We start from the raw sequence: 13,317 nt of genomic DNA on the forward strand, positions 1-13,317 counted from the left end.
GCGAGGAGACACGATGAGGCCGAGTCCACACGTGGGAATACCTCCACCTCGCGCGATGACAAGTAATATTTGCACAGGGCCCGAGAATGTCCATACATTACCCCACACGGGCGCTGTCTCTCACCTGTCAAGGTAAGATGAAGGAGGCAAATACTACCCCATTAAAAGTCTTCAGAACATCAAGGTCTGGGGCGCAGCAAGTACATTCATAATATGCGTGCCCATCCATCTTACAGGTGCCATAAATTACAACCAATCTGCCTGGCATTTAAATGCAGGTTTGGGTTAAGATGATTTTTACATTTCCATCAGTCACGGAACTCAGGATAGATACATTAAGCCCTCAGCCGTGGCGAGAGGAGCAGGCCACAGCCACGGGTGTCTCAGGTATTTTATCTCATCCCCAAACACTGATGGACTGATGGACGCCTTACCCTGTTCTCCCCACCCCAACAGGCTAACCCTGACTCCTTCCTAACTCATTTTCTATTTTACATTGTCTTTTAAATCAACCACTATTTTCTGGCCACATGGCCTGAGCTGGGCTGTGAGCTAGCGGGGTTCAAACTAGTTGGGGCAGGACAGCACAGGCACCCAGACTTCACGGCCTCAACTGGGCCTCCGGGCAGCACGGGGACAAGCACAGGCCCCTTCTCGGTGTGCAGACTTGCCCAGGGCCGCCTTCCGCTCCCTGATGGGCTCGTCCAGTGGCTGGAGTCCCCGAGGCAGAAACAGTGGGCGCCCTGGAGCCAGCCAGTGGTGGCCAAGCGGCCATGTGGGCAGCGGGAGTAGCAGGGACCAGACATCTGGGAGGGGCTGTGCAAGACCACCTCCGCGATGTGGCTTTTGCCAATGACCCTTTGAAGGGCTGGGACCTGACTACTCAAACAGCCTGGCCCCCTCGCCCGTCAGCAGGTCCCCAGGAAGGTGCATGTGGGCCGATGCCGTTATCCAGAGTGTACCAGGAGGGCTCCAATCCAATCTCACCGTGAAGACACTGGTCGCCAGAACCCAGTGGTTTTCATTTTCCGATCCTGCGAGCAGACGCCCCTGGCTATCAGATCCTGCGAGCAGACGCCCCTGGCTATCAGATCCTGCGAGCAGACCCCCTGGCTATCAGATCCTGCGAGCAGACCCCCCTGGCTATCAGATCCTGCGAGCAGACCCCCCTGGCTATCAGATCCTGGCCCCGCGTGTCACTGTAACCCCCTGCTGCCTGCCGGGGCCAGCTGCACAGCCCAACAGCGCCTGCCTCCTAGGGCTGTTGAGAAGACCTGAGACGAGGGACAGAAGGTCACACAGGGCGTGTGGGGGATGAGCAGAAACTGGCGCTCGGGGGTTTCCTGGCCCCTTGGCTCTGACGATGGAACTAGACTCCAGGGCACTAGTCAGGGCTGGAGCCCCAACCTGAGCAAACTGCAGAGGGGACAGCTGAAGGCGCGAGAACAGAAGCCTTCCAAAGAGAGGGCCAAGAATGGAGAAGCCCAAGGAGGGGCGAGCGTGGTGGGCAGGGGATGGGGCGGCAACAGAAACTGGGAGATGGCATCACAGTGAAGAGGTGGGGCGCGGCACTGGCGCTTGCCGAGGGAGGGGAGCACGGAGGAGGGGTGCAGTCTGAAACCAGGAGGCCTCGGGAGCGGAGCCGGTATGGAAAGGAGACGAAAGGTTATGGGGGAAGGCGCAGCATCGGTGTGGCGGTGGCGGCCGCACAGCCAAGGACATGATGGCTGGGATCAAGAGCAGAGGCCATGGCAGAGACCGTGCAAGAGACCCTGCAGGAGACAGGCCTCCTGCAAGAGCCAGGTGGGACCTGGAGGGCAGAAGGCAGGTGTGCGGCAAAGGAGGGAAGCCAGGAGAAAGCAAAGGGGCTGAGGAGCGCAGGGGGAGACCACCGTGGAGTCTGGAGGCAGCAGAGCCTCTGCAAGAGGCAGGAGTGGGCAGCTAGGGGTGGACGGAGCAGCAGAGGAGGACAGTAGGGCCAGGGCCCTGGTATGAGAACGCCACAGGCAGCCCCAAAGCATCAGCAGGGGAACTGCTGCTTGGCCAGCATCCCCCTCTCCGGCTCACGAGGGGCACCCCCCTCGGCCTGGTGAGTGTCTGTCTGTCTGGGCGAGCCACCGCTGATGGGGAATCAAAACAATCCCTGCTCGCTTCACCGGGGAGCTGGCTGATTACGCGTTCCATAGAGTCTTTCGTGCACGTCAAAGTGCTTTTTTGAGCAAATGATGCGCATGAAACCTTGCGGATTCTGACACACACAGATGTAAAACACACTCAAGAACACTTGATTCAATTATTTCCACGACAGGGTGAAAGTTTCAAAAGTTTCCCTTTTTATCCCTCCCTTTAAAACACTGCGTATAAAACAACTTGCCTGTATAAAAAATGCCATCTTACAGGTCATCGCCATTTATGCCTCTAAATTACCTTCTTCATTTTAATCACGCACCATGGAATGGCAGGGCCCCAGCTAGTCCTTTTCATATGTTAAAAGTACAGTGCTTGGAAAGGCAATTTTGTAATCAGCCAAAGAGATGTCATTATGCAGTAATCATATGATTAGTAATTTTATAATTTACATATTTAACTGAGTGTGAAGATGTGGCAGAGACAAAAAAGGAAAACATTTTAATGTTCCTTCTTCCAGGTTACACCTGTCTATTCATTTGCCATTCCTGCCTAATGGGTTCCTGTTCTACAAATGTCCTTTTAATGATCTTATACATCGTTTTAGGACGTGTAAGAACATACATCACAATTAGACCCACTGTACGTTCACCAGGTCCCAGCTGAACAACTGTCGCTTCACCCTAAACTCCATTTGGATCACAGTCTGCAAATTCTTCCCGGAAAGTGGACCCAGAGCTGGGGGCTTCGGAGCCTGGGCCTGAGGGGGCGGCTCCCATAGGAAGCCCAGCCCAGACGCGTCCCAAGGTGAACATCACAGCCAAGGACGACGTAGTTGGGGCACAGAACTCTTTAGGGGCTCAAAGTCATGTTGTGGACACCCCCAGATCAAAAGTTCCCTTTCTCCCCCACAACTCTGACCCCACCACAGCCAACCACACCCGTGACCCCGGCCCTGCCGCAGCAGCACACCCCGCAGAAGCTGGGGGCCAGACACAGACAGCGCCTCTCTGCCCGGCCCGAGCAACAGACTCACCCTTTCCCTTCGACGATCGCTTCTTTCAGATGAATGTATGAGGCAGGAAATATACCCTGTGGGGGAGACAAGACAGAGAATGTTATTATCGAGACAAATAGTGACTGCAAAGCAAGCCAGTGCCCCCAAAGTGGGGGAGGGTTGGATGACTCTGAGCTGTGCAGCTTTAGGCAAAGCCCCACATCCAGCCTCTCAAAGGGAACTAGGAAGAGAGCAACTCAGCGCGCCCAAGAGGCGAAGCAGCTGCAGATGTTTCGAGGCAAACAGAAAGACTCCCAGGGACCTTGACAGGCAGACAGCGGACAAGGATGCTGAAGAGCATCGCGGCTGGAGCCCCCTGACCGGTCCTCCTTCCACGAGGCTGGCCGGGCCGAGAGCTGGCCTGCCCCAGCAAGTCCTAGGGCCACGCGGGAGCTCGCCTGACCCGCCGAGATGTCCCATCGGGCTCCAAACAGAGGGGCCAGCTGCTAAACTCTGGGAACCAGGCGGACTTGCCTCATCTGCACAACCCCGGGGAGCAACCCAGCTTTGACAAGCACTCCGCACCCCCAGAACAGTGCACACACACGCCCTGGTGGGTTTCTCACAAGCACACTCGGCGGCAGGCACTGTCCATGGAGAGCCAGAGTGTCTCCATGGGGCTAGGCCTGCCCCCGCGCAGGCAGAGCCTCCCGTCCCGGGGGGAGCAAGGCAAGCACCCGAAAGGCAGGCCGTGAGGCCACAGGCACTGGGTCTCAGCACAAAGCAAGCCCTCCCGGCTCCTGGCGAGGGTCTGGTGTGTGGACAGGCTTCATGGGGCAGTGGCACCGGGGCTTCCCGGCACCTGTCCTGGACCAGGCTGACTGGGTTTCCCTGGCATCTGGTCCAAAAGGCTTACGTGGGAAACCCCAGCAACAGGTCTCGCTCAGGGCCGAGTCACACTCTTCTGCCCACCAGAAAGATTTCACAGGAAGGAGAATTAAGACAGAGGGGCAAGGAGTCGGACAGAAAGACAGACACCGAGCAAGAAGACCGAGGGAGCCGAACGCTGGGGGGCTCTTTCCAGTCCGTAAATGGGGAACACCCCCAACCCCAGATGGCTTTCAGGTACACCTTTGAGGTGGATGGGTGTGCGCTCGGGTGGAGGAGGAGACGAGCCCAGCCGGCTGGGTGGGGGCTCTGCCCCCCTTGGCAGATCTGGGCCTCCGGCGCTCACAGGACAGCGGCAGCGCGAAGCCAGAGGAGCTCCGCCTGGGTGTCCCCTGTGACCAGCACTAGCAGATCAGCAGCTCCCCCGCCCTCAAGCCGGATCTGGGGGAGGGGTCCCCCGAGGAAGGAGAGCAGGGATGCCCTACGCTCCCCAGAAGTCACCGGCATCCTTAGTTACAGGCTTCGGCCCACAGAAGCTTGGGGCCAATAAGGAGATAACGAGAGGCGAAGTTAAGAAGATGAGCCACTGCCAAGCATGACCAGGGACGCAGAGGCCCGAGACAGCCTGCCTGCAGCAGGGCCGGGCCTGGCTTCCAAGCCGCGGAATGAAACCGATGAGCCACAATTAGGTTCGGGGACACTAAGCGCGGAAAAAGCCACAACAGAGCAGAGCCCGGGCGTGTCCGCACAGGGAGCGGCGGGAATGGCAGCCTCCCCCCAAGTCCAGACAACCACGCGTGCAGACTGCCCAGCAGGCACGGCCTCTTCCTGCCGCAAACCCACGTCAGCGGCGTAAAGAGGGGAGCAGAAGCAGGCAAGAGCTTCGCAAATCTGTTAAGCTACTGTCAGGAGGATGTGAGCCTGAAGCCCGCAGCAGAGTTTATTTCATCTGAGGTCATTTGACCCGGATCATGCTCTTATTTGCCATGAGCCTAAACAGGATGGGGATCCTGCCAGCGCAAGAGAAGGGAGGCCCAGGACGCCCGGCGGGAGGCAGGTCTCGGAGGCCTGGGAGAGCACAGGTCGGGGCAGCCCCACATTTCTCAGATTCGAGACAGAGATACAGAGGGGAAGTCGGGCAGAAATGAGCGAGAATTGATTTCCTCTCACACTGAGACTTACGAAGGGGCAAAAACTGTGTTTAATAAATAGAAGGACTTACCTTCTTGGACTTTTTTCGTAAGGTGTAGCCTCTGTACCACCCTAAAGAAGCACAAAAGTTGAAACAGTTAGCACCGGCACACCCTCAGTGTGGGCCCCTCACCAGGCTCGTGACCCGAAGGCCAGAGACGTCACTGGACTCTCACCCTGAGGCCTCCACACTCCCGGATGGCCCCAGCTGCTGCACCCCCGCCCGCTGCAGGCCCGGCTCAGGAAGCACCGTTCTGGGGGAGGCCGCGCCCTTTGGACAACGGTCCCTGAGGGCCATCCCGGGTGTGCATTTTTTGTGTCTCCCACTGTCCCATTTAGATCCGGGTCACTGCCAAGGGCACATTCCAGCACCCTCAGATCATGGAGGGCTGCCCCATAACAGAACCCCATTGAGCCAACTTCCTCCCATCAATCAGGGGCGGCCTCTCATCCCACAAAGTACTTCTGTGGCAAAGATGGGGCCTCAGTAGGAGCAAAGCCCGGAACACAGGCCCACCTGCCCCTGTGGGTCTGGCCCGGACGCAGCCTCCCACTCCCGCCACGAGTGCAGGGAAGGAAAACAGCAGCTCGGAAGACGGCACGCCAGGGCACGCCAGGCCAAGCAGAGAGCAGCACTGACGCTGGGGGGGCCATGCCGGGGAGAGTGGAGGACACTCAGCCCCTCCATCTGCTGGCACAGGGTCCAGGGCCAGTCACCAACACCCCCAACAGCCTCCCCAGCACCCCAAGTGCGTGCACACATGCACGCACACGCGCGCGCACACACACACACGATGTCAGCACGGCCTATCCCCACACTCTGCAGCCACGTGGGCCCACCTCTCTCAGGAACAAACCAGGCAGGGCGGAGACAGGCGCTGCGGGGAGAGGCACAGAGAGCAGGTACGAAGGCCAAGGAGGGCGGCTCCCAGCGGGCAGCCAACTGCCATGTTGTTGCCCGCCACCAAAATTCACACTGAGGACGTGTGAATTAAGGACTCAGACACCAAAAATAGGCAAAGACTACAGCGTACTCTGAAAAAGGGTCACTTGAGCCATCAGAGCGGGCCCTGCACCCGGAGTGGGCCAACCCTCCAGTGCCCGCGTTAAGACAGCCTCACGTCTGCGTCCGGCCAAAGCCAGGACAACTGACTTGATGTTCCGATAGGGTCTCTCTGGGCTAAAAGGTACAGATGGAGCGGGATGTGACGCGAGCATGTGCAGGGCGGGGCCCAGGAACAGGGCTGTTTACGCAGGTCTGCACTTCTCGAGGGGCCGGCCGGGAGCAGGGAGTGCACACCCGCAAAGGCTCAGGGCCCCCCTCCCGTGCAGAGTGGACCGACGGACGACCATGGGCTGTGGTCTACTTCCTCTCTGCCCCACAGCCTACTAGAAAGGGCCTGGCTCCACCAGATCTAAAGGCAATGTTGTTGCTTGAATTACCATTTCTAATTAGTTCTCCCCATTCATACACCTCGTGGGGGTCAACCCTGCAGACAGGATGCAAAGCGACTACACCGAGACCCAGTGTTACAAAACTTCCAGACCTGAAGATCTAAAACTCAAGCCCTTCTGCGCAATAAGAACTGCAGCGTGAAAAGTAAAAGGGGCCTGTGGGTAGAACATGCAAAACAAGAACTTGTCTCCTCAAATCCAGGCCTCAGAACACGACCCCAGCGGCGTATTTGTGGGGAAATTGCAGCGACTGCGTCATGCCCCACATCGCAGTGACAGTATGTTTATGCCTATGAAAACAGGGTCACGGATTAAAAACAGAAAGAGAATAAGAAATAACAATTTGGATTCCTCTGAGGATGTTGTCAGCAAATTGGAGAATAAAAGGTGTCACAATCCACAAACACCTCAAAAGAATGAGGTAAACACTAAAGTATCTTTCATGTATTTTTTACAACCAGCTGAGATTTACGTGCATTTGCCCAAAAAAAAAAAGGAACCAAAACCTCAGAGGGTAAATATGGGAATTTTAAGTTTCCAGTTCATCGTAATAAAGCACGACTTACGTGCCAGAAAAACTCAGTACACCCCTTACCTATGAAACGGCCTCCATCAGGCCAGGAACTGGCCATACAAGAAAGGCACTGCCAAGCTCTGGAAGCGGGTGTGGCTTTGCCCACCAGGCCCCGGGAAAGGTGCTCAGAGCCCAAAACCAGGAGAAAAGCCCCCACACGTATACGCACCTTCGTAGGTTTCCAAGATGTGGACGGTGTCTCCGATTTGCAAAGAAAGCTCGTCCGCTCCCCTGGCGTCATAGTTGTAAAAAGCTGTTCAGGAGAAAAAGGAGATTAAAAGATATTAGCAGAGACCGCGCCAACGGCTTTTGCTCTTCTTCTTCGATTAATTAAATTACTTTTTCTTACATCACTGTAGTCCCCATGGTGCTCCCTCCACCATGTCGCCATAGTCCCCTGTGCGCCTCCCTCCCGTTCCGTCCCCCTCCTTTGCTGGATGGCTCAGTGCCACGGCTTGCTGGCTAGTTTTGACTTTTTCTTGACCTTTTGTTTGGTTTCTCTCTATTCCACCTAGAAGTGAGACATTCCCTGCTCATGGTTCGGAAGAATTAACATTATCAAAATGGCCATCCTACCAAAAGCAATTTACAGATTCAGTGCAATTCCAATAAAAATCTCAATGACATTTTCCTTCCGCTCATTTTAACTCATAAGATACATTCAGTCTTTGCCTGAATTATTCTCCAGGACAGCCACAGAGGCAGCCTTTCCTCTCAAGAGACAAATATAGAGGGTCATCCATTTCAGGAGAAGAAATCCAGAAGTACCTCGTAGCTCCAGACAATCCTAAGTGATCATTTTCATTATGGGAAAATAGATACGATGGAAAATTTGCCACCTTAAGCATGTAATTAAGTCGCATCAGTGGCAATCAATGTGGCACAACCATCGCTACTTCCATTGCCAAAGCTTTTCTTCGCCACTATCAATTTCCAAAAGTCTTCTTCACGCCAATCAGAAATGTCCCACCTATTAAGCAAGGCCTCCCCATTGCTCCCTGCACCCAACCCCACAAATTTTCAGTCTCTACCCTTGAGCGCAAATATTTTCCTCCATTTCACCAAATTTCAGTTTAAGTGTCCTCAACCGACAGAAAGCAGAGCTGGAACACACCACGCTCGTCCTTCCGCATCTCCCTGGTAGCTTCGTGTCTTCAAGGTCCATGTTGCAGCAGGTGTGAGAACGTTATTCTTTGCATGAGTGAAGAAAACGGAGGACGTGGCGAACATTTTTACTATCACCTCATATACCATTTTTTAATCTCCATTAGGGATTTTTTTAATCCATCAGAGGACTTTTCCCTGAGAATCAATTACACGTGGGCTGAATATTCTTTGGAACCAAACTGATTTTTGTTTTTCAAAGCTACCATACAACTACGGATATTGCCATTGAAAGCTACAGCCTCCCTGATATGCCTATCTGTGGTTTTACAATCCAATAACAGAGATAGGTCCTGAAAACTGACAATACTCTATAATCCCTGATGTTCTGGAATTTTCCCTGGCACAGAGCAGGACTGCATGTGCACTGTGTGTCCTCAAGTAACTAATCCCCGGTGGACCTGGTCGTGGTCACGCCGGCTGAACCCGCGCACACGGTCAGCGGTAAAGGGCCTTATTGGGGCCAGAGGTGCTTCGTTTTTATGGCAAGAAAGTCTCCTACCACTACCAGAATCCTTTTTAAAAAGCCAAAGCAAGCAGTCACATGTTCACAGAATTTCTGAACACTGAAGACTCACCTACGTAGAAAACCCCATTTTTTGCAAACATTTCCCTCCATTTCACCAAATTTCGGTTTAGTGTGTTCAACTGACATAAATGGTTATTAGACGTCATTAAGTTTATTTAGCATTTTATGGCGACTCTTCAGCAAGAAGTAAGCATGCAGCACACGCTGCCTCTACCCATCAGAATCGTGCTCCCAACCATTAGGATGCAGAGACGCGTTTACCACGGTCCTCAAAAGCGCCCTCCAGCAGGCCTACTCTGCTAGAGAGGCGGAAGAGACACACATCAAAAATAAGATGAACACGTCCACTGTAAGCATGTCCCGGTCCAGCTGAATTGACAAGACATGTGCAAAGCCCCGAAGCACCTGCCTCCCTCCCTGAGGTCAGCGGACAGAAGCAGTTGTGACCATCTCCTACAGAAACTTCAAACCGAACTATGCACAAGCCTGAACGACCATGGACTTGGAGGTGAGGGTGCATGCACCCCAGGTCGAGAGACGGCCACCCCCAGCCCTCTGTTCTTAGAACATTACCCAAGTAACCCCCCATTTAGAGGTGAATCGAAAGACTCAGGATGACTGGACAAGGGTGTGGCAGGGTGGGGATGCTGCCGACAGAATGACACCCGCAAGCCGTCCCTATCTGACTCCCCAGAATCCGTGAGGATGCCCCTTGCAAGCAGATGGGGGATCCTGGGTTATCCAGTGGGCCCCACGTGATCACAGGGGCACAGAGGAAGGAGGCGCGTGGGGACAGAGGAGGCGTGTTGATGAAAGGAGCAAGGGCAAGGTGAGGCAGGAAGGGACCTTGAGCCAAGGAAGGCGGGCAGGTCTAGAAATGGAAAGAAACAGATGCCTCCAACCCCCTCCCCAGGCCTCCAGGAGGAACCAGCCTGGCCCACACCCTGATTTAGGGCTGGTGCCCTCCAGACCTGTAAGATTGGGTTTCTGTCACTTCAAGCCTGACATTTGTAGCAATCGTCTGTCATTGGGAGCCACTCACAAGGGGGGCGTGAGAAACCACCCGAGGTGGTGCTGGCCGGCCGCTGGGGTCCCGCACTGGGACAGCGGGCGCCGGGCTGCAGGCTCTGGATCCTGCAGCCCCTGGCTGTGCGATTCCCGATTCTTGGGTGCAGACAACCAGAGAGCTCACCCCCGTGAATTTTTCTTAAACAAACCCAAAGTATCCACCGGGCTCCTTGATTAGTCCTCATTCAGGCGGCTGGACCCTTCCAAGCCGCCCCAGAGCGGGTGGGTGCAGGGACGTGGTTCAGAAGCGTCTCTCCTCGGTGAAGGACCGATGGCGGGGCCTGCGAGTCTGCATGAACAGAGCAGAGTTGGCAGCCTTTGTGCAAGTCGCTGGGTTTATCCTCTTTCTTCTCATCGGTTCAGATCTGGGAACAAGTGCAAGGTGCCCGCTGGGGAGCAAGGTCATGGCGGGTTAATCATCCACACTGTGGAGCGGGGTGTCGGCTCACGGCATGGGGTTATCTCCACAGATGCCTCCTGCTCCTCCAGGCCGAGCCTGGGCCAGGGTGCCCTGGGGAGCGCGCACCCCGTGTGACCTTCTCAACCTGCAGCTCCCCACGGCGCGTGTGGAAGTGAAACGGGAACGGAGAGGAAGCGGCGTGGAAGGTCTTTCCAGGATGGAGGTTTTGTTTTTTCTCGGGAGGAGCCGGCAGCAGCCCAGAGTGAGCAAGCACGTGGATCTCCTCCCACCAAATAAGAAATTAACATTCTGGTCTGAGCCACCTGTACCCCGTATGCACCAGAGACCCGACAAGGCAAAGTCATCGCCTATGATCGCCCGAGAAACTGTCGCCCAGGGTGTGAGGAAAGAACTGGCTCGCGGACCAGGCAGGAAGACTCCCATCTGCACCACTAGGACTCATAACACGGAGCAGGAGGCCCCTTGCAGATGAAGCGCCTGCTGCTGCTGAGGTGTGATCCTGCGACACCAGGGATGGCGATGCTGATGGTGGTGCTGAGGAGATGCTGATGCTGATGGGGATGGAGATGCTGATGCTGACAGAGATGCTGATGGAGGTGCGGAAGGAAATCCTGATGGAGATGCTGATGGAGATAACGCTCTTGCTGCTGCTGCTGCTGCTGATGCTACTGATGCTACTGGCTGACATTTACCGAGTATTCCATGGGCGAGGCAGCAGGCTAACAGCTTCACATGTTCAGACTAATTTTACCCTCAATGGCTACGAGGTGGATGTACAACTCTTCCCCTCTCCCTCATCCGGGTTTACAGCAGTTCAGTCAGCCCACATACAACAGGCAGGGCCAAAGGCCAGCCTGGACCAATGGTCAGAGGCCAAAGTACTTCTCAGTCTCTTCCTCAACCCTCAGCCACAGTGGCCCAGCCCTCTCTGGGCCTCAGATGACCCTCCTGATGACTCCATTGCAAATCACAACATCCAGGTAAACAGGGGTGAGCCTTCCAGACATCCCCAGCATCCTAAACAGCATGCTAGCACAGTCCTCATTCCTTACACAGAGGAACCCAAGTTGGGGGTCATTCCTGAAATGCAAGGCTGGTTTAACACCCGAAAATTAATGCCTGAAACTCACCGCACTACCAGGTAAGGAGGAAACATGGACAGATCATCCCAACGGGGGCAGAAAACACATTCAATGAAATGCAACTCCTACATGTAAACACAAACGAAAAAAACCCTCGGCGGCGCTCACATAGAGAAATGTCACTACACAGGTTGATTCATTAAAGCACAAGAGAAAGAACTGGGACATAACACGTGCCAACACCCACCTACATTTTAAACGATTCCGTCTTTTCAACGAGATCCATTAGAAACATGCAATTACATCTCAGAGCACACCCCAACCACGTCGCCACCTTTTAAAGTACAAATAAATGTTTTATGGATTAAAAATAAAATAAGGGAAAGAAAGCCACTAAGTCCATCAACCCACTTCCATGTGAGAACAGACAAGGGGAGACTGATCTGAGGTCACACAGGGAGCGGGTGGCCCAGAACTCGGCTGCACCTTCCGGCTGTCTCTGCACCCAGCACGCCTGGCCCCGAAGGCACCAGCTCTCACTGAAATGAATGATATTTTAGCTGGTCTCCTGCGCACACTCTTTTCTTCTCTGTGTTACCAATTATCTTTGGGGAACCTTACTCTCAAACACTGCACCACCGCCCTGGAATTTCAAAACGATGCTAAGCTCCGCAGCTCAGCATTCACCGTCCAACGGGAGCTCAACCCGCTCTGCCAATCTCGCCCCCCCCACACCTCCCCCTGCCCCGCGGCCCCGTCCAGGCTGCCATAAGCCGCTCCTGCTACTGGGATTGCCCCTCTTCTCTCCACCTGGGAGCGCCCCTTGTCTACAAGGCCAGCCTTTAATTCACATCCTTCTCCAGATCCTCACCAATTCTAACTCCCCCACCCCCGCACCATAAAAGGCACATGCACACGTGCATTTGCTGCGGGCGCCCGAGCTTGCCCATAAGCTCCATGACACCCCAGTGTCTTGCAGGATGGCTTCTCTATACGTCTGTCTCCCCCTCCAGACCAAACTCCTGCAGGGAAGTAAACATGTATTAATCAATGGATTGCCCATAGAAACTAACACCATGCCTGCAGCCACCCGATAATTGTTCACTGAACTTAACCAGATCATGAAGTAATAATCCTTCTTGTGTGGTTGGCAACAGAATGAAAGCAAAACCTGTATTCTCTGTTCCTCTTCAAAATGATCTTGCCCTCTGCAGAAAGACCCAGGCTCTCTGTGTTATAGGACAGGGAGAGGGGCAGTCCAAACCCCACAAACCTGCCTATTCTACATGGGTTCTGCCATCCGCCGCATCAACACAAAACATAGGAGACTTTAATGGGAAGGAACTTTAATAATAAAACTAGGAAACAATACAGGAAAGGCAAAGAGTCTAGTTTCTAAGTGAAGCACCCAAAGTGACCCGTCCCCTCATGGGTAAAACTCCATCCATATGGGATCGGCCCAGAGCAAGGCTCCAAAGCCTGCCACAAGTCTAAAGCATCTTCCAGTGGGGGCCCACAGAAAAGGGTCACAAACAACCGGACAAGCCCGGAAGGAAAAGAGCAAAATCAACATCAAGATAAAAGCTGCCATGGTCACCTCCCCACGGGTCTCACCCACATCTGTGTCACCCCGTCCACGACCAAAAGACAAGCACAGTTTCTTTACGTGTCTCTAGGCTCCATGCGCCTCCTCCAGGTCTCCTTCTGGCTCCATCCTGCTTCCTTCCTCAGTCTCTTCTTCAGCTTCCCCTCTTCCTACTCAGCTCCACCCTCCCTTGGGAGGGGCAGGGAACCTCCCCCTTTCCTGGGGACCACCCTGTT

At 54.5% G+C, this 13,317-nt stretch overlaps 1 protein-coding gene across 11 annotated transcripts in view; it reads right to left on the bottom strand.

Annotated features, from left to right (window-relative positions):
* Nucleotides 1-13,317, bottom strand: part of DOCK1 (dedicator of cytokinesis 1) — a gene marked incomplete at both ends in the record, with an annotated part of 334,004 nt that overhangs the window by 290,062 nt on the left and 30,625 nt on the right. For 8 of the 11 annotated variants that reach the window (XM_084245686.1, XM_084245684.1, XM_084245685.1 and 5 more), the window contains 3 exons: nt 3,164-3,219; nt 5,235-5,275; nt 7,402-7,485. In XM_084245686.1, the coding sequence (XP_084101812.1) occupies nt 3,164-3,219; nt 5,235-5,275; nt 7,402-7,485 (181 nt within the window). Of the gene's footprint in view, nt 1-3,163; nt 3,220-5,234; nt 5,276-7,371; nt 7,486-13,317 lie in introns of all 11 variants that reach the window. The other 3 variants (XM_084245679.1, XM_084245683.1, XM_084245678.1) reach the window with 3 other exon arrangements.

This window comes from Talpa europaea (assembly GCF_964194135.1).
Source record: "Talpa europaea genome assembly, chromosome: 10".
Classification (NCBI taxonomy): Eukaryota; Metazoa; Chordata; class Mammalia; order Eulipotyphla; family Talpidae; genus Talpa; species Talpa europaea.